Source organism: Eriocheir sinensis, chromosome 5 (genome assembly GCF_024679095.1).
Source record: "Eriocheir sinensis breed Jianghai 21 chromosome 5, ASM2467909v1, whole genome shotgun sequence".
Taxonomy (NCBI): domain Eukaryota; kingdom Metazoa; phylum Arthropoda; class Malacostraca; order Decapoda; family Varunidae; genus Eriocheir; species Eriocheir sinensis.
The window spans coordinates 22,469,318-22,488,614 of record NC_066513.1 but is presented as its reverse complement, the minus strand read 5'-3'; the positions used below and the strand labels follow the sequence as shown (position 1 = coordinate 22,488,614).

General features: G+C 40.1%; 1 protein-coding gene across 1 annotated transcript in view; it reads left to right on the top strand.

Moving 5' to 3' along the window:
- Positions 1 to 19,297, top strand: part of LOC126985300 (msx2-interacting protein-like) — a 58,064-nt gene that overhangs the window by 23,552 nt on the left and 15,215 nt on the right. The window contains exon 2 of the mRNA XM_050840010.1: positions 11 to 54. Coding sequence (XP_050695967.1) covers positions 21 to 54 — 34 coding nt within the window. The 5' untranslated portion in view covers positions 11 to 20. The remainder of the gene's footprint in view (positions 1 to 10; positions 55 to 19,297) is intronic.

Below are 19,297 nucleotides of genomic sequence, written 5' to 3'. Positions count from 1 at the left end.
ATCTTTTCAGTATAGTCACCATGGACGCGATACACACACTACTGCTGCTGCTGGGTGAGTGCTGAGTGCTGAGTCTGTGTTGAGCATGCCAAGGGATATTAATTAAAGGGAAACATGCAGTCATTACGTACGTGTGAATTTTTCCTATCTTAATTATGTTTCCCCTTTCTGTTTATAATTATTACATCTTTTATTTTATTTTCATGCTGGGTAAGTGCTGAGTGCTGAGTATGTCAAGGGATATTAAAGGGAAACACGAAATCATTACCTACGTGTGAAGTTTCCTATCTTATTTATGTTTCCCCTTTCTGTTTATAATTATTACATCTTTTATTTTATTTTCATGCTGGGTAAGTGCTGAGTGCTGAGTCTCTGTGCCGAGTATGTCAAGGGATATTAAAGGGAAATATTCAGTCATTAAGTACGTGTGAAGTTTCCTATCGTAATTATGTTCCCCTTTTGTTTATAATTATTACATCTTTTATTTTCTCTCCATGCTGGGTAAGTGCTGAGTGCTGAGTATGTCAAGGGATATTAAAGGGAAACATGAAATCATTACCTACGTGTGAAGTTTCCTATCGTATATTATGTTCCTCCTTCCGCTAATATTTACTACTGCCTCTATTTTCTCTCCCTCTCTCTCTCTCTTTCCCCTCTAGCTATACATGTTGTCATTGTTACTGTTTTCCTTTTACCTGTCTTACCTAATAACACCGCACTGTCTTTTGTTTTACCTTCATACACTAAACAGTAAATACTAATCCATTATTACTCTCTCCTGTGATCAGTGTTACTAATTACCTACCTTCCCAACTACCTACCTATTTACTACCAGCCACCTGTCTCACGTTATCACTTATCTTCGTTTTCCTTCTTACCTTCATACACTAAGCTGAATATACTAATTCATTGTTACTCTCTCTGCTACGATCACTGTTACTATGTACTGCCTATCTACCTACCTACCTACCTACTTACCTGCTTACCGACCTACTTATCCGTCCACTCACCGTTACCTTTCTATCTTCCTTCCCTCCTTCCTTCCATTCATTCCTCACCAATCTCCATTTAACCTTCATTTCTTGCCCACTTATCTCCATTTGCTACAGTCACTTCCTCTATCACCTGTTACTACTACTACTACCACTACTACTACTATTACTACTTCGCCTGATGCTGTTTTGTTACGAGCCGGAGCCGCGCGTTCGATAGCAAGGGAAAACATAGTGTCTCCACCACCTGTTCTCTGCTACTGTAATACGTGAGGACTGGATAGAGACGGCGAGGAGTTCCGGATACGAGAGAGAGAGAGAGAGAGAGAGAGAGAGAGCGCAGGACCCATATACTCAAACATATCGGGGCTTACATACACTCGCATTTTATAAATTTTACACACGAAAAGTAAGACACAGGAAATATAATCTTGTACGATGAAGCAATGACATCACTTCCATATTAGGAGCATTAGAAGTATTAAAAGATGTGAAATAATTAAATGGCGATGTAAAAGTCACGTTACCCATAGCACCTGACATTATAACATTACGTAAAGGCTGATCGATGGGCTCCCTCCGTTTTCTTCGCGCCAGGTGTTGAAGGAAAACTGTGTCATTGCGAGCATAAACTAGGTCAGAAGGGAGATTATTATTGCACTGTTTGTCCCAAGGTGAGGCAATGGTTTACGAGGAATGTCTCTCTCTCTCTCTCTCTCTCTCTCTCTCTCTCTCTCTCTCTCTCTCTCTCTCTCTCTCTCTCTCTCTCTCTCTCTCTCTCTCTCTCCCTTTTATTCTCCCTTTCTCAGTCATTTTCATTCTATCTTCCTCTCTTTCTTTCTCATGATTTTTCTCCTTTCTTTCTTTCTTTACTTTCAATCTTCCTTTCTCTTCTTTCGTTCTTTCTTCCTTTCTCTCTTTTCTTTTCATTCTTTTTTTCTCTTTTTTTCTCACTCCACTCTTTCTTTCACTCTCTCACTCTCATAGCAAAATTCACACACACAAACTCTCTCTCTCTCTCTCTCTCTCTCTCTCTCTCTCTCTCTCTCTCTCTCTCTCTCACACACACACACACACACACACACACACACACACACATTGTCTACCCCCCCCCCCCCCCCTCTCTCTCTCACGCACACTGTACACAACTGAGTCATTTATCAAGCACCAGTATAGCCAGAAAACAGGGTGTAACGACGACCATGGACAGAATTTTGGGCCTACGGTAAAAACACAACTAGGCCTATTTTCCAGTGACTCGACAAACTCTTCTTTTTAGTTTTCTCCTTCCATCTGCAAACATTTGTCACGAACGGGGAAAAAAGACAGCATTATTTTTTTTTACCTTTGTTTTTGTTTATTTTCGTTGTTTGCTGATGTTTTACTTATTGCAACAGAAGAGGAAGGAAAATGAAAAAAAAGACAAGTGATATTTTTTTCTAGTTTATTTTTCCTTTTTTTATTTTGTTATTGCTAATGTTTCACTAATGGGGACTGGAAACGAATGAAAAATGGAATCACTCAGTCCATATCATTCCTATCTTAGTACAAAAAAAAGGGGGGGGAGGTAAATGCTAGACCTATATCAGATTTGAGTTTCTAAGGTCTATATTGATGCTAATGGGTTTTTTTTTCTCTCGTTCTCTTTACAGTTTTCTATTGCAAGACTTGTTATTAATGTCCGCCTGGCTGCTTGTCTATGTCCTTAATTTTGCTATACATCATGCAGAGTCGACTTATATCCTTTGTTACAACTTATCAACGTCGTGGCCAGTCCAGTGTTTGCTCTTCTTGATTATGTTTGCCTTGCCGCCGTGTGTGTCTGTCTCTATGTGTGTATGTCAGTATGTATGTATGTATGTATGTTTGTCTCTTTCTTTATGTGTGCATGTTTGTATGTATGTACCAATCATGGCAATCCAGCTGCATATCTAACTAGCAATCCATCTATTCATCTCGATCAGTTAATATATCCATCTGTCTCTCTTTTTTTATCTATATTTATCTCCATTGACCTATATATCTTTGTCTCTGTCTATCTATCTATCTATTTATCTATCTATCTATCTATCTATCTGTCTCTCTCTTTCTGTCTATTTATCTCCATCGACCTATTTATCTTTTTCTGTCTATCTATTTATCTATCTATCTATCTATCTATCTATCTATCTATCTATCTGTCTATCTATCTATCTTAATATGTCAAGGTAAGTCGTCTTTGATCATGCTATAAAAGGCCGCGTCATCCCTTGATTAAATTCAATATTCTCTGCTCAATAAACATTTTCGCTTTTAATTCACTAATGAAGCCGATTAACCTGGGCCTTACACACACACACACACACACACAAACGCACGCACGCACGCACAATACCTTTAATCAGTCACGCACGTTTAAACTTGTAAGGGAATGCGACGCACACACAGACTCTCTCTCTCTCTCTCTCTCTCTCTCTCTCTCTCTCTCTCTCTCTCTCTCTCTCTCTCTCTCTCTCTCTCTCTCTCTCTCTCTCTCAGAGTAACTATTGGGAACAAACTGAATTTTCCACTGATCTAGAGTTACACAAGAATGCGATCTCTCTCTCTCTCTCTCTCTCTCTCTCTCTCTCTCTCTCTCTCTCTCTCTCTCTGACACACACACACACACACACACACACACACACACTGTCAATGTTACATTTTACTTTTGATTAAAATTTATTTTTTTCTCTCTCAACCCTCGTGTCACGCGCTCTACCGTGACACCGTTGCAACACACACACACACACACACACACACACACACACACACACACACACACACACACACGACATAATTATCTATCTTTTCCTTTCATCATTTTTTTTCCCATGATAAATATTTTCTTCCCTCGTGAGCTGCGCCATCAGGAATGAGGGAGAAGGGGGGAGGAGGAGGGGGGGAGGGGGGAGGGGAGAGGGGAAAGGCAGGATGCTGTGTAATTAGTCTGAGGGGAGCGATAAACATTTTGCCAGGGCTGTGTTTTCCCCTCATTCCAACACACCTTTTACCTGTCCCCTCGTATTTACGGCGCAGTTTTCTTTCTCTAACTCTTTTCTTCCCTTTCCCCTTCTTATTTCCTTTTATTTTCCTTCATTCATCATTATAATTTTCCTTTTCATTATGATTATCTTTTCGCCTTATATATTTACTGGTTATCCTTTCTCTAACTCTTTTTTTCCCCTTTTCCCTTCTTATTTCCTTTTATTTTCCTTCTTCATATTCATCATTATAATTTTCCTTTTTATTATCATCATCTTGTCGCCTTATATTTACTGGTTATTCTTTCTCTAACTCTTTTTTTCCCCTTTTCCCTTCTTATTTCCTTTTATTTTCCTTCTTCATATTCATCACTATAATTTTCCTTTTTATCCTCTTCTCGCATTTGTTTTCCTCTTTCCCTTTCTTCCCTTTTTCCATTCTTTCCTTCCTTCTGCTTTCTTCTTTCCTTTCCTATCATTCTTTCCTTCAGTTACCGTATCCTCACCTTTCCTTTTTCCCTTTTTCTTTTCTTATATTTTTCCTTCTTCACCTCCATCATTATAAATTTCTATGTCATCATTATCGTTTTCATATCCCCTCATATTTATGGAATAATTTTCCTTTCTCTTTTTCCCTTTTTACTTTTTTGTTTTCCTATAGTTTTCCTTTTTCATTTCCTTCCTTATCTTCATTTTTTTCTTTTCATCATCATTATCAGGATTTTTTTTGTTCCCTATTATATACGACTTATTCTTCCAGTATCTCTTTTTCTTTTTCTTTTACTTTTCCTTCTTAATTTCCATCATTATCTCCATTTTTTTTCTTTTCATTATTTTTTTTCCTCTGTCCCCTCATATATCCGGTTTAATCTCCCTCTTCCTCTTTTCCCCCTTTTTATTTTTATTTTATTTTAACTTTCCTTTTTTATCTTTATTATAATATTTTACTTCATCATTATTTTTTTCTTCAGTAGCTTTTTTTTTCTGACCTCTCATATTTCCTCTTCCTCTTTTTTTTTCTTTTCTTATTTTTATTATACGTTTCCTTCTTCATTTCCATCATCATCTTTTCCTTTATCATCATTATCTTCATCAGTATCGTATTTTTTCTTCTCTCATTTTTAGTATCATGATAATCACTAGCTCGATGTTGTTGTTGTTGTTGTTGTTGTTGTTTATGATTCAAGTTGAATAAGTGTTTTTGTGTTGGAGTTTCCTCGCTAATCTGTTCTCATGTTTCTTTCTTTCTTTCTTTCTTTTTTTTTTTTGCGCGAATGTAATCTTTAAACTCTCCCTTATTTTTTTTTGTTATTTTTACCTGTCTGTCTCCACTCGTTTTTTTATTCCATTTTCTTTTCTCTAGTTCACATTTTTTCCCTGCTATTTATCTTTTCCTGTTGTCAATATTTTTTTTTGTTATTTTCTTTACACCATCGCTCTCTCCTTTCTGTCTGTCTGTCTGTCTGTCTGTCTGTCTGTCTGTCTCTCTGTCTATCTGTTTGTTTGTCTGTCTGTCTGTCTGTTTGTCTGTCTATCTGTCTCTCTCTCTCTCTCTCTCTCTCTCTCTCTCTCTCTCTCTCTCTCTCTCTCTCTCTCTCTCTCTCTCTCTCTCTCTCTCTCTCTCTCTCTCTCTCTCTCTCTCTCTCTCTCTCTCTCTCTCTCTCTCTCTCTCTCTCTCTCTCTCTCTCTCTTTTTACCGTTGCCTTCTTTCGTGTACATCTTTCACTTCCACAATCTTTTTCCGCCTCACTCTCACTCCCACCCACTCCCTTCCTCTCCCTCTCTCCCTCTCCCTCTCCCTTCTCTCCCTCTCGTCGTGACTTTGCTTCGCTAACTTGCTGAGACGAGAGTAAATTTGCTTTTTACTTTTTCCTCCTCGCCCGTCCACACACTCCCTCTATTTACCTGTTTCCCTACCGTGTCCCTTCCCTTCCTTTCCTTTCCATCAGCAAACCTTACCTTTTCCCACGTTTATTTGGCTTCCTTTCCTTTCCTTTTGCAAACTTTGGATTTTCTCGAACTTTTTTTTCATCCCAGTTATTTCTTCTATTCCCGTGTCTGCAATTTCTTCCTTTGCTTTCGATTTTCTTGTGCAAACTTTTCCTCTCCTTAGATTTGTTTTCTTCTTTTCCTCTTCGGCAACTCTTTCGTCTCCTCACACTTTTTTCATCCGATTTATGTCTTTTCGGTCTTTCTTTAATTTCCTTTCCTTCAGCTGATCTTACCTTTCCTCATGTTTGTTTTCTTTCCTTTCTTCTGCAAACCTTTCCTCTCCTCGCACTTGTTTTCCTCTTTCCCTTTCTTCCCTTCTTCCATTCATTCCTTCCTTCTGCTTTCTTCTTTCCTTTCCTATCATTCTCTCCTTCAGTTACCGTATCTTCTCTCCACACATATTTACTTTCTTCCCTTTCTATTCTTCTGTAAATCTTTCCTCTCCTCTCACCTATTATCTCCCTTCCTTCCTTTCTTTCCTTTCCTTTCCTTTCTTCAAGCTTCTTTCATTTGTGTTATTTCTTCCATTTCTCTCTCTTCTTTCTTGGATATCCTTTTTTTCTGCAAACCTTTCCTTTATTTACACTTCTTTCATCCGTGTTTTTCCTTCTGTTCTTATTTATCGCTTTCATTGCTTTCGTTCCTTTCCTTTCCTTCTGCAAATCTTTCCTCTCCTTACACTTCGTTCATTCCTTGTGTTCCTTCCATTCCCTATTTCTCTTTTCTTCCTTTTAGTTCATTTTCATCTGCAAACTTTTCCTTTTCTCACACTTTTTTTTATTCATGTTGTTGCTTTTTCTATTCCTATTTCCCTCTTTTCTTCCTTCCTTTCGTTGTTTCCTTTTATTCACTTCGACATTGTGCATTTTCATTAACCTTCTCTTTTCATTGTCGTTCTCTGTGCTCCTCATTTACTTTACTGCCTTTAAATGTTCCCTTCACTCTTCTTCCTTCCTTCGTATCCTTCTATTAACATGCTTTCCGTTTTATCTTCTATTTCTCTATCGTTCCTTACTTCGCATCTATTTTGTTTTCTCCACTTTCATTATCTTTTTTCTTCACTCATTTCTTGTCTTTGTGTTTACTCGTTTTCTGTTCTTTCCTCTGTTTCTTTTCCGCTCTTTCAAAAATCGTCTTCACCCCCAAAATTAGCGTTGCTTCTCTTCTCTTCATTCCTCTTGTCTTCTCATCTCTACTAATCTTCTTAGTTCTACAACTATCTCTATGATCATCTTTGCTCCTCTCTTCTTCTCCCTTTTGTTTCTCTTGTTTCCTTCCTCCCTCTTTCCTCTCCTCTTTCCTTTCCTTTCCTCTTCTTTCATATGTTTCCTATACTTATCTTTATCATCACGTTTACCTGTCTTCCATTCTCCTTTTCCTTCTTTTGTTTCCTTCCTCCCTCTTTCCTCTCCTCTTTCCTTTCCTTTCCTCTTCTTTCACATGTTTCCTACACCTACCTCTATCATAACTTTTGTCTGTTTCTTCCATCTTCCTTTTCATTCTTTTATTTCCCTTCCTCTCCCTCCCTTCTCCCCTTTCCATTCCTTTTCTCTCCCCTTCACATATTTTCTTTACCGCTGGCTCTCTCTTCTCTCTTCCGTTTGCTTCTTTTGTTTCCCTTCCTCTGTCTCTCTCTTTTTCCCCTCCCCTATCCATTAGTTTCCTCTCCCTTCTCTTTGTATTGCATCAAACCCTCTTGTTGTGTCACTCCTCGACCTCGCACTGACGTTGCAAAATGACTTGACATCAACAAATTGTCAAGTTCACTGATGCATCCTCCGGCCAGGGTGAAATTGATGGCGGGGTGACGAAGGAGCGAACGGGAGGCTGTGTGTTGAAGGGAGGAGGGGAAGAGGGCTGAGGGGGCGAGGGGGAGAGAGAGAAGGGAAATTGGTTGGCTGTTTGGGGTTGTGAGGTTAATCGATAAGGAATGTTGACAATAGGCAGGAGGGTGAAAGAGGATGAACAGTGATGGGGTTTAATGTTTGTTGGGAGAGGATGGGAATGTTAGGGAGAGGAGAGGAATGGAGAGAAAGAGAAAACACGGGGGTGGCGAGAAGAGAAAGAAAGGAGAGAAAAGATGGATTGAGAAGGAAAGAGGGGAAGAGGAGATTGGAAGCACAGGGAATTGAAAGAATGGATGGGATGGGAAAGGGAAAATGTAAGGGGAGGAATTCAATGGGGATAGTGGAGGGGGAAGTTTGGAGTCTGAAGAGGAGAGGAATGGAAGGAAAGAGGAATACGGAGGTGGGGAAAAGGGAAAGGAAGGATATCAGATATGGCGAGGGGAGGAGAGGAGGGGAAGAGAAGGAGATTGGAAGCACAGGGAATTGGGAAAACGAAGAAGGGAAGATGGAAGAGGAGGAACTATATAAGGATGGGGAGAAAAGATGGAGAATTAAAGGGGGATGGGATGAGGAGGAGAGAGGAAAGCGACAAGAAGGAAATGAGAAAGGAAAAGGAGACGGGAAGAGAAGGGAAGAGAAAGGGACGTTGGGAAAGGAGCGAAAAGAGGAGAAGGAAAGCGAAAGTAAAAAGGAAGAGGGTTGGGAAGGGACGTGGAAGCGGAAAGAGAAGAGGAGGAAACGGAGGAAGAGGAGGAAGAGGAGGAGGAGGAGGGAACAAAAGACTCGCAACATCCATTCTCTGTCTTGCCGACTTGACTGACTTGGGTAACTGACTGACTGACCGACTGACTGGCTGACTGGCTGACTGAGGGTGACGACACGGGGCTTTACATGCATGGCTGCCGGGGTGAATGGATGAATGAGTGACTAATATAAATGCCTGAATGACTCCAGGCTCGGCACACGCTCCCCTGGTATCGTTCCTTTGCTTATAGTCTGTCTGTGCTCGCCTTTATTGTACCTGTGCACGAATGAATGAATGAATAGTTGAAAGCCTGACGAAGTAAATGAATATATGATTAAATAAACTGACTGAAAATACAAGCAATATGAGAGAAATGAGCGAAGAGGGAAAAAGTGAATAAGAAAAGGAAGATGAGAAGGAAAACTAAGAGATGAGAAAAGAAAAGAAGGAGAAATGACAAGAAAACAAAGAGAAGATACCAGGACAGACGAATGAAACGAGAGAAATTAACCGAGACAGGAGGAGAAGAGAGAAAACGAAGAGAAAAGAAGAAATGAGAACAGGGAAGAATTGAAAAGAAGGGGAAGAAAAGAAGGGAAGCTGAGATGAGGAAGTCGAGAGGTAAAGAAATTAAACGAGACAAGAGGAGAAGAGAGGGAAAGAAAAGAAGAAAAAGGGAAAAAGTGAATAAGAAAAGGAAGGTGAGAAGGAAAACTAAGAGATGAGAAAAGAAAAGAAGGAAAAAATGACAAGAAAAAAAAGAGAAGGAAAGAGAACAAATAGGAGAGGACAAGATATCAGCGGCACCTTTGACCTGACCTCTGCTTATCACTCATCTGTGTTCACCTATTTTGTTCGCATGAGTAAAAGAATGAATAATCGAAAGCCATATAAAGATAAATCAATATCAAAACACATGACTAACGGGAATGACTTACGTTCACTAATTATGGTTTACATCATATAATTTACCTGGGTTTTTATTTCACCTGAGCACGGATGGACAGGCGAATAATTATCTACCTGAGTGAATGGATGAATAACAGGATTGCGTCACTGTTCCCCTCCCACCTTCTCTTATACATCATGCATACGTGGGCGTCATTACTTACCATTATACGAGTAAAAGTGAATGATGGCCCAACAGAATGATTGAATAACTTGAGTGAATGTGAAAGAGAACGGCTAAAAAAAGTATTGACCGTTCCCTTGACGTCATTCTTAAATCACCATCATCACTATCATCATCATCTTTTTTTGTGTGTGTGTGGGGTGAGTGGGGGTGAGTGGGGGTGAGTCTGTGTGTGTGTGTGTGTGTGTGTGTGGATGGGTGTGAGTGTGTGTTCCCTCAATCCATAAACCTAGTCTTGTCACACACTTTCCGTCACCTTCATTTCTCCCTGATTCATCACATTCCAACGCACTGTCATTCACATTCATTTTTTTTTTACTTGTCGCTATTTTTTTTTTCCACTCCACTCACCGACAGTCCCCTCACCGCCACCTTGACCACCACCACCTCCACCATCACCACCACCATCACCATCACCATTACCACCTCCATCACCATCACCATTACCACCTCCACCACCACCATCACCATCACCATTACCACCTCCACCATCACCCTCACCACCACCACCATCACCATCACCACTACCACCATCACCATCACCACCACCACTTACACCACCACCACCATCACCACCACCATCACCACCACCATCACCACCACCACCACCTCCACCATCACCACCACCACCACCACCATTACCACTAACACCACCACCACCCTCTGTTGAGTTCGACGAAGTATGATAAAGTGAAGAACAAACAAGAAGGAAAAAAAACCCAGTGTCATATTCGTGGAAGGTTTGAAGTTAGTGCATTCTTTAGCCCCTGAATCAATGGGGGAGGGGGGGGGAGGGGGGAGAGGGGGGGATGCTCAAATTCATTACACAATATTCACTGACAGGTTTGCGGTCTTTTCCTTTTCTTTTTTTGTACACTGCCTTTCCTCTTTGCCAGGCTGGACATTTTTTTTTTTTATTATTTGAAAGGCGCGCGCGAGAGAGAGAGAGAGAGAGTAAACTGCGTCTTCATTCGTTTGACTTCCAAGAAAATAAAAGTTGACATCGTTTGGACAAGAAATTAAAAGTGTTTCCGGGCGTTTCCGAGAGAGACTTGAAGTTCTTGGTTTGCTGAGGAGGAGGAAGGGATGATGATGATAAGGAGGAGGAGGAGGAGGAGGAGAAGGAGGAGGAGGAGGAGGAGGAGGAGGAGTGTAGTAGTAGTGGTAGTTCAATAGCATTCCATTCCTTCTTTTTCTCTCTTCCCTTATTCATTCTTTCCTTCCATCCATCCTTCCTCTCACCTCTTCCTTGCTATCTTTATCCCGTCCCTCTTCCATTTCTTCCTTCCTTTCTCCTCCTCCTCGAGCCTAATTTCCCTCTTTATCTTCCATTTCTTCCTTCCGTTTTCCTTCTTCTTCCCCTCCTGCCTCTATTCCACTTTCTCTTCCCCTCTCCCATTTTTCCTTTCTCTTCCATTCTCCTCCTCCTGCTCGCCTAACTGACCTCTTTCTCTCCATTCCTCCTTCTGTTCTCCTTTCCCTCACCCTATCCTACTTTTCCTTCCCTCTCCTATTTTTTCATCTCCCTTGATTGTCCTCACACCTGCCTCGCGAGCAATCAGAGGCAGGTGAGGAAGGCAGGTGCTATTTTTGTGTATACCTGGAGGAGCTGCGTCTCATTCCCCTCATTGAGACCAACGTGGATCAACACTCACCTGGCCGTTTGTCTTCACCTGTGATTAGCTGCTGCAGGTGTGGGGGTATTCTTGGGTCCGGTGACGTTCTGAAATAAATAAAGGAATGAGGTTAGGGATTGTGATATTGGCTTTTCTTTATATTATAGCTTAACGAAATCATAAACTCTTGGGTTCAGCGACGTTCTGTAATAAAGAAGAAATAAGAGGTTAGGGATTACTATATTGTTTTTTCTTTTATAGTTCAACAAAATATGATAAATAATAATGAAAAATAATGAGATGGAATGGATATGAATGGTCCAGTGACGTTTTGTTATGAATAAGAGAGAGGTGGTAGTGATCATTATATTGTCTTTTCATATATTAGAGTTCAACAAAATATAACAAATAAAAAAGAAAGAATAAGATTGCATGGAAATGAATGGTCCAGTGATGTTTTGTTATGTATAAAAGAAAGGTGCAAGTGATCATTATTTTGGCTTTTTCTTATAATATAGTTCAACAAAATATGACAAATAAAAAAAGAAAAAGAATAAGATTGCACGGAAATAAACGGTACAGTGACGTTCTATTATGCATAAAAGAAAGGTGCTATATAGTGATCATTATATTGACCTTTCTTTACATCATAACTTAGCGGAATAGTATGACATAATAGAGGAGAGACTGTGAATGAGATGGAGGGCTTTTGGTAAACAGAGTAATATTATAAACATCACCTTGCCACCCTCCCTGAAGAGAAAGGAGAACAATCAGTGTATCCCGCTAGTTCTGACATGCCTCAGACACCTACGCCTCGAAAGCGATAGAGAAAGTTAGGAAGCGCACAAAAGGAGATGGAGAGAAATGCGGGCTTTTTTTTCATGTGGGTTTTTGGTAATCAGAGTAATATCATAAATAGCAACCTGCCACTCCCCCTCAAGAGAAAGGAGGACAATCAGTGTATCCTGCCCGTTCTGACATACGGCTCAGAAACTTGGCGCGTCGAAAGAGATATAGAGAGAAAGACAGGAAGTGCACAAAGGGAGATGGAGAGAAATACAGTTTTTTTTTCATGCTGGCTTTTTTTCTTCATTATTGCTTTCCTTTTTTTTTTTTGCCCTTCAGCTGTTTCCTTTACTGTAAAAAAAAAGAAAAGAAAAAGGAGGTAAGTATTTCATAAAGTAAGTTAGGAAAGGCGTTAATTGAGCGGTGAGTAGCATTTTATAGACATTCCCTTGCACATTCACTCAAGTTATTCAGTCATTGTGAGCAAGATGAAAGAACAGACAATGAAGGAGTGAAGATATTTTTGATCATACAACTCCAATCCATTCACAAAGCAAGCCTATTTTTTCCTTCCTTTTCTCTCATGGTTATTTCATTTCCTATCCTTGCACACTTTTTTATTTTCTCTGATCAAACTTCATTTCCAACATGCTTCCTTTTTCCTACTTCCTTTCTTTCTCTTGGTCAGTATTCTTTTTCGCCCTTGCCCTCCCTGTATTAGCCTTGACGGGAATATCTTTTATTTTTATTTTCTCTGATCAAACTTCATTTCCAACTTGCTTCCTTTTTCCTACTTCCTTTCTTTCTCTTGGTCAGTATTCTTTTTCGCCCTTGCCTTCCCTGTATTAGCCTTGACGGGAATTCTTTTTTTTCTCTGATCAAACTTCATTTCCAACATGCTTCCTTTTTCCTACCTCATATTTTATCTTGGTCAATACTTCTTTTCGCCCTTGCCCTCCACTGTATTAACCTTGACGTGAATATTTTTTTCTTTGATCAAACCTCACTTACAACATGCTTCCTTTTTCTACCTCATATTTTCTCTTGGTCAATACTTCTTTTCGCCCTTGCCCTCCACTGTATTACCCTTGACGTGAATGTTTTTTCCTCCCATCATTTGTCAATCCAAGTATTTCCTCTCGTACTCTTTCTATCCAGTTTCCTTCCTTGTTCCCGGATCTCAATGTGTCAACCTTCACCTGGACACATAGTCTTTAATACTCTGGTTCACACGCTTCGGTTCCTTTCTTAGTTCCTGTTAGGTTTGCATCGTCCTTATTTCTTTATTTTTTTTTCTATCTAGTTTCCTTCCTTGTTCCCGGATCTCGATGTATCAACTTTCACCTGGACACATACTCTTCAATACTCTGGTTAACACGCTTCGGTTCCTTTCAGTTTTCTTGGTAGGTTTGTCTCTTCCTTATTCCTTTTCCTCTGTCCTTGTTCTTCCTCCCCTCCCTCCCTCTCATCCCCTCTGAATCCGTTTACAAAATACGCTCCAATTTTTTCTTTCGTTTACATGCATTCAGTCAGCCTTTTTTCCTTTGTTTCCTTATTCTTTCATTTTTGGTCTGGTATAAATTTCCTTTTCTCCTCCTCAGTTAGTTTGTCTTTTCTCTTCCTCTCTTTTCTTTTATTTTATTTTAGTCTGTGTTTTCCTTGATTCTCTTTTTATTGATTAGTTTTTCCCCTTTTTCTTTCTTTCTTATTTACCTCAGTTCGTTTTTTCCCTTACTTCTCATTTTCTTAGTTTCACCCTCTTCCTCTCCTTTTTCTTCTTTTCCTTAGTCTGTCTTTTTCCTTTCCTCTTCTTTTCTAAGTTAGTTTCCCCTTATTCCTTTCTTCTTTCTTATTTCATTGTCTTTTCCTTTTTTCCTTACTCAGATTTATCCTTCTCCTCTCTTCCTTGCTTTTCCTGTCTGTCTTTTTCCCGCCGGGCCTTTCATCTTTCTTATTATTCTTTCCCCTCCCACTCCCCTTTATCACCTTCCCTCTCCGTTTCCTTCCCTCCGGCCTCGCTCCCTGCCTTCCCAGCTTCGCCACACAGCGGGGAAGAATTTGTCCTTCGGCAAACATAATATTACTAGCAGGATTTTTGGGCTCGGTTTCCTGCGAGCTTATTTTTTTTTCCTTTTCTTTTCCCGGGCGAGGAGCGGGGAGGAAATTATGTGGGGCGTTAGGGAAGGAAAGGAAATGAGGAGGAGGAGGAGGAGGAGGAGGAGGGAGGAAGGAAAAGATGTAGAAATTTGTTAAGTGGAAGGAGAAGGAGATAGAAGAAGAGAAGGAGGAGGAAGAGAAAAATAAAATAAAACTAAAGTAAAGCGGAGGAGGAGAAGGAGGAAGAAGGAGGAAGGAGGAGGAGGAGGAGGGAGAAAGGAAAAGATGTTGAAGACAGGGTGATGGTAAAATTTGTTAAGTGGAAGGAGGAGGAGATGGAAGAGGAGAAGGAGGAGGGAGAAAAAGAAAAACAAAAGAAAACTAAAAAAAAGGAGGAGAAAGAGGAGAAGGAGGAGGGAAGAAGTAAAAGATGTACAAGAGAGGGTGGTGTTAAAATTCGTTAAGTGGAAGGACAAGAAGATGAAAGAGAAGAAGGCAAAGGAGGAGGAAGAGGAAAAAAATAATAGGAAGCAAAAAAAGAGGAAGAGGAGAAGGAGGAGGGTGAAACAAGAGGAGGAAACAGAGAAGAAGGAATCCGGTAGGGTGGCGAGGGTCAAAGTATAACACACACACACACACACACACACACACACACACAGGGGACGCCACTGACCCAAACGAAGCCGCGAATGACTCAACCTTTACACAAGACTGACTGCCTGACTGACTGACTTGCTCGAATCATACTATCCATGACTCCTCCTCCTCCTCCTCCTCCTCGTTCTTGCCTCACTACACCCATAAGTCACCACCACCATCACCATCACCTTCATCACCATCACCACCAAAGTCACGCTCGCAGGCTTCACCATTCGTCATTACTCTGCAGGATTTCTTTTTTTTTCTTTTGCCATGATAATGAAATGGTGATTGTTCCTGTTGAGGTTCGGCAAGCTTGCACAATGGGTCTGATTCTATTGTGTTGCGCGGCGGAAAGTGATTGTGGTTGTTTTAAGTCATGTTCGTTATACTTATTGTGAGGGAAGGCTGTTGTTATTTCCCTCTCCTGTATAATGTGATGAGTGTTGTTTGTTTGCGTGTTATGAAGTCTCGGTCATGTATTCTTGCTTTCTGGTAATACATTCATAGCAAAGGAGGAAGATTCATGTATTATCTGGGAAAGGAAGTTGTTTTTATTTATCTTTAGTTTCTCTCATATTTTAATCAGTCTGTCTATTTTCTGTCTTCTCTTTTTCTTGCCTTTTCCCTTTTTCCTCTCTTCTTTTTTATTTTACTGCTAATCTTTTCCTCTTTTTTCTTTCTTCTTAGTCAATTTCCCTCGTTTCCTCTCCTTTTTCTTATTTTACTGTCTGTCTTTTTCTCTTGTATCTTTTTCTTACTCAGGTTTCCCTTTTTCCTATCTTCTTCTTTTTATTTTACTGCTAATCTTTTCCTCTTTTATCTTTTTTCTTTTTAATTTCCCTCGTTTCCTCTCTTTTCTCTTACTTTAATGTCTGTCTTTTCCTCTTGTATCTTTTTCTTACTCAGGTTTCCCTTTTTCCCTCTTCTTTTTATTTTCCCATGTCTCTCTTTTTACTCTCAGGCCCTTTTATCTTTCTTCTCATTCTTTCCCCTCCCACTCTCCTTTATCGCCTTCCCTCTCCAAAAGGATGTTTAACAAATTTTTCCAGCACCCTGTCTTCAACATCTTTTCCTTCCTCTCTCCTCCTCCTCCTCCTTCTCCTTCTTCTTCCTCCTTCTCCTCCTCCTCCGCTTTATTTTAGATTTATTTTATTTTTTCTCTTCCTCCTCCTTCTCTTCTTCCATCTCCTTCTCCTTTCACTTAACAAATTTCTACATCTTTTCCTTCCTCCCTGTGTTATGAAGCCTCGGTAATATATTCTTGCTCAAGCTTTCTTTTACTTAGTAGAAGAAAGAAGATTTACGTGTTATTTGTGGAAGAAGGTGGAAGAGAAGGGTGCGTTATTTCTCCCTCATATATACTGAAAAAAAGATGTTTGTTTGCGTGTTATGAAGCCATGATAATATAGTTTTACTCAAGCTTTCTTTTCTCAGAGTAGAAGATGAAGATTTACGTGTTATTTGTGGAAGAAGGTGGAAGAGAAGGGTGCGTTATTTCTCCCTCATGTATACTGAAAAAAAAAAATGATGTTTGTTAGTGTGTTATGAAGCCATGATAATATAGTTTTACTCAAGCTTTCTTTTCTCAGAGTAGAAGATGATGATTTACGTGTTATTTGTGGAAGTACAGTTACGAATTTTCTCTGTTCTTGCTCTACAAAAAATGGATTATAGTTCCACTCTAACCACACCACCGCGCGGGACACACACACACACACACACACACACACACACACACACACACACACACACTCCACACTACAATGCTCATTTCGATAACATATCCGCGCCACACAAAACAATTACATGTCACATACCATTGCACACAGCGACCACACCCTTAGAGAGAGAGAGATAGAGATAAATACATAGAGGGAGAGACAGTAAGGGGGGGAGGAGGGGGGGGAAGGTGTTGGTGTCACGCTCAGCCTCCGCGGAAGGTAATTAGGCACACCTTGCTGGCCAGGTAAGAGAATGCAGGTGTTTCTCTCCAGCCAGTACCGGGTTTTCTTTATTTTCTTTTTTGTTCTCTAGTTTTTATTATCTGATTGTTGTGACGGAGACGCAAGGCCATCGTGTGGTTTCCGAAAATAATCAATAACAATTATATTTATTATTATCATTATTATTATTATTTTTTATTACTTACTGTTATTGTTAGTGTCATTAGTTTATCTTTCTTAACATTAGTGACTTTACCATTTGGATTTACAGTTCTACGAGGTATTATTTTTTTTTTCTCAGTGCATATTCTGTCCCCGTAAACTTTTTCTTTTTTTAATTTTGTCCCTCTGTAATTATATTTTTATTTTGTTGTAAAAAAGAAAAAAAAATAGATGAGAAAGAGGGGGTGAGATAAGAGGAGGAAACAGAGGAGAAATAATTGGGTGGCGACAAGGGACAAAACATCTTATATATATTTCACACACACACACACACACACACACACACACACACACACACATTGTTATTATTTTGTTGATATTTTTTCTAACCATTTTCTTCTTTTAGCTTCAGTTTATTTATCATTTTACCATTTCCTCAATTTTAACACATTACAAAACATTAAAAAAATCAATCAGCCAATCAAGATCCCATAATTTCACTTCATAAACTCATTTCTATTCCTTGCACTCCACACTATACTTATGCAAGGCTTTTAGATGGCTCTCTGTACTACGAGTGCTTGTAGGGCAAAGGTCAAGTTGGGGACATAATACTAAAGCTGCGCGCGGGTTCGATGCTCATCTCCGTCACACTAGAAATCGAATCGTATAATATGCTAGTATGCAACAAAGGAGGAGACACGAGGCAAAATGAAAGAAAGAAGGGAAATATATGAAAGAGCGGTAGGAGTCTATATAAAGATGGACACAGAAGGAAAATAACATACTCGGTAAACTGATTATGTCACTGAGGATATTAAGTCGGGTTGAGGGTTAGCGATGATGTGCTAGTATGATATCGCAACAAGAAAGGAGACACGAGGCAACATGGAAGAAAGAAGGGAAATATAGGTATGAAAGAACGGTAGGAGTCTATATAAAGATGAACACAGAAGGAGAATAATACTCGGTAAACTGATTATGTCATTGAGGATATAAGACGGGCTGAGGGTTAGCGATGATGTGCTAGTATCGCAACAAGGAAGGAGACACGGGGAAAAATAAAAGAAAGAAGGGAAATATATGAAAGAGCGGTAGGAGTCTATATAAAGATGAACACAGAAGGAGAATAATACTCGGTAAACCGATTATGTCATTGAGGATATTAAGTCGGGTTGAGGGTTAGCGATGATGTGTACTCGGCGTCCTATCTCGTCACCTTCGTAAACAAACCGCCTAATTCCATTATTTCTACTTTTCACGAAATCAGAAAAAAACTGTCATTATCTCATTTGGCTAAGATTTAGGCGGAAATGAAAAGGCCAATTCTAGAACACTCAAACCCTGAATAACGAAGGCAACTATACAAAAATGGGCGTCACATTATGAAAAATTGATGTAAACAAAAACCTGGAAATCGCTGAAAAATGACTCGGGCGATTATTTTATGAGGGTGACGATATACATTTTAACCCAGCCGTGAGTCCTTCCGGTACAGATAGAAATGACATCCTTTCTATAGATTCCTTCCCATCACTCCCATTGATTAGTTCCAGCACGTCCCTTTTTGCTGTCCCCGATATGACGGAGAAAGTTTGGGTCACGAGGGAAAGAGGAGGAAGAGGATGACGAAGAAGGAGAGGAGGGGTAGGAGGGAAGGAACATAAATAGAGGAAGGAGAAAACTGAAAAGAAGCTGACTAAGAAATTTGTAGTATATGTGAGGTTGGAATGGAGGGAAATGTGGAGATGAGAGGAAAGATGAAAAGGAAGAGGAAAAGGAAAGAGGAAAAGAAATGGAGGAGAAAGAGGAAAGGTGAGAAGAGGATGAGAGAAAAGGAAAATGGAAAAGAAAAAAAGGGGAAAAAGGTAAGGAAAGAAAGAGGAGAGGGAAAAGGATGACAAGTGGAAAAAGGAAAGACGAAGAGGAAATATGGAGGGGTTCTCTCTCTCTCTCTACCCTACACACACACACACACACACACACACACACACACACACACACACACACACGTTCCCTGTTAACCATGAAAGGAAGGAAAAAGCTGAGTTGGCCATCCCCGGCTCCCCGCCAGCCAGCCAGCGAGGGCAAGATGGAAGGAGGGAAGGGGACGAGAGGAAGGCTGCGGAAAGGAAGGACCGTGCCATCAGTTTTTCCCAGAACGCTTCGTCCCGTTCCAGCCTGGGGACGCGAGACTTAGCGTTTTCATCACTCGGGGACATTAAGTGGGTGGGGACTTTATAAAGCTCGTAATACTGCGCTGAGAAAAGGACCCATCTCGCTTTTTAGATTGTCACCAACTCCATCATCTCCTTCCCTTCCTTCTCTTTTCACCTCCATC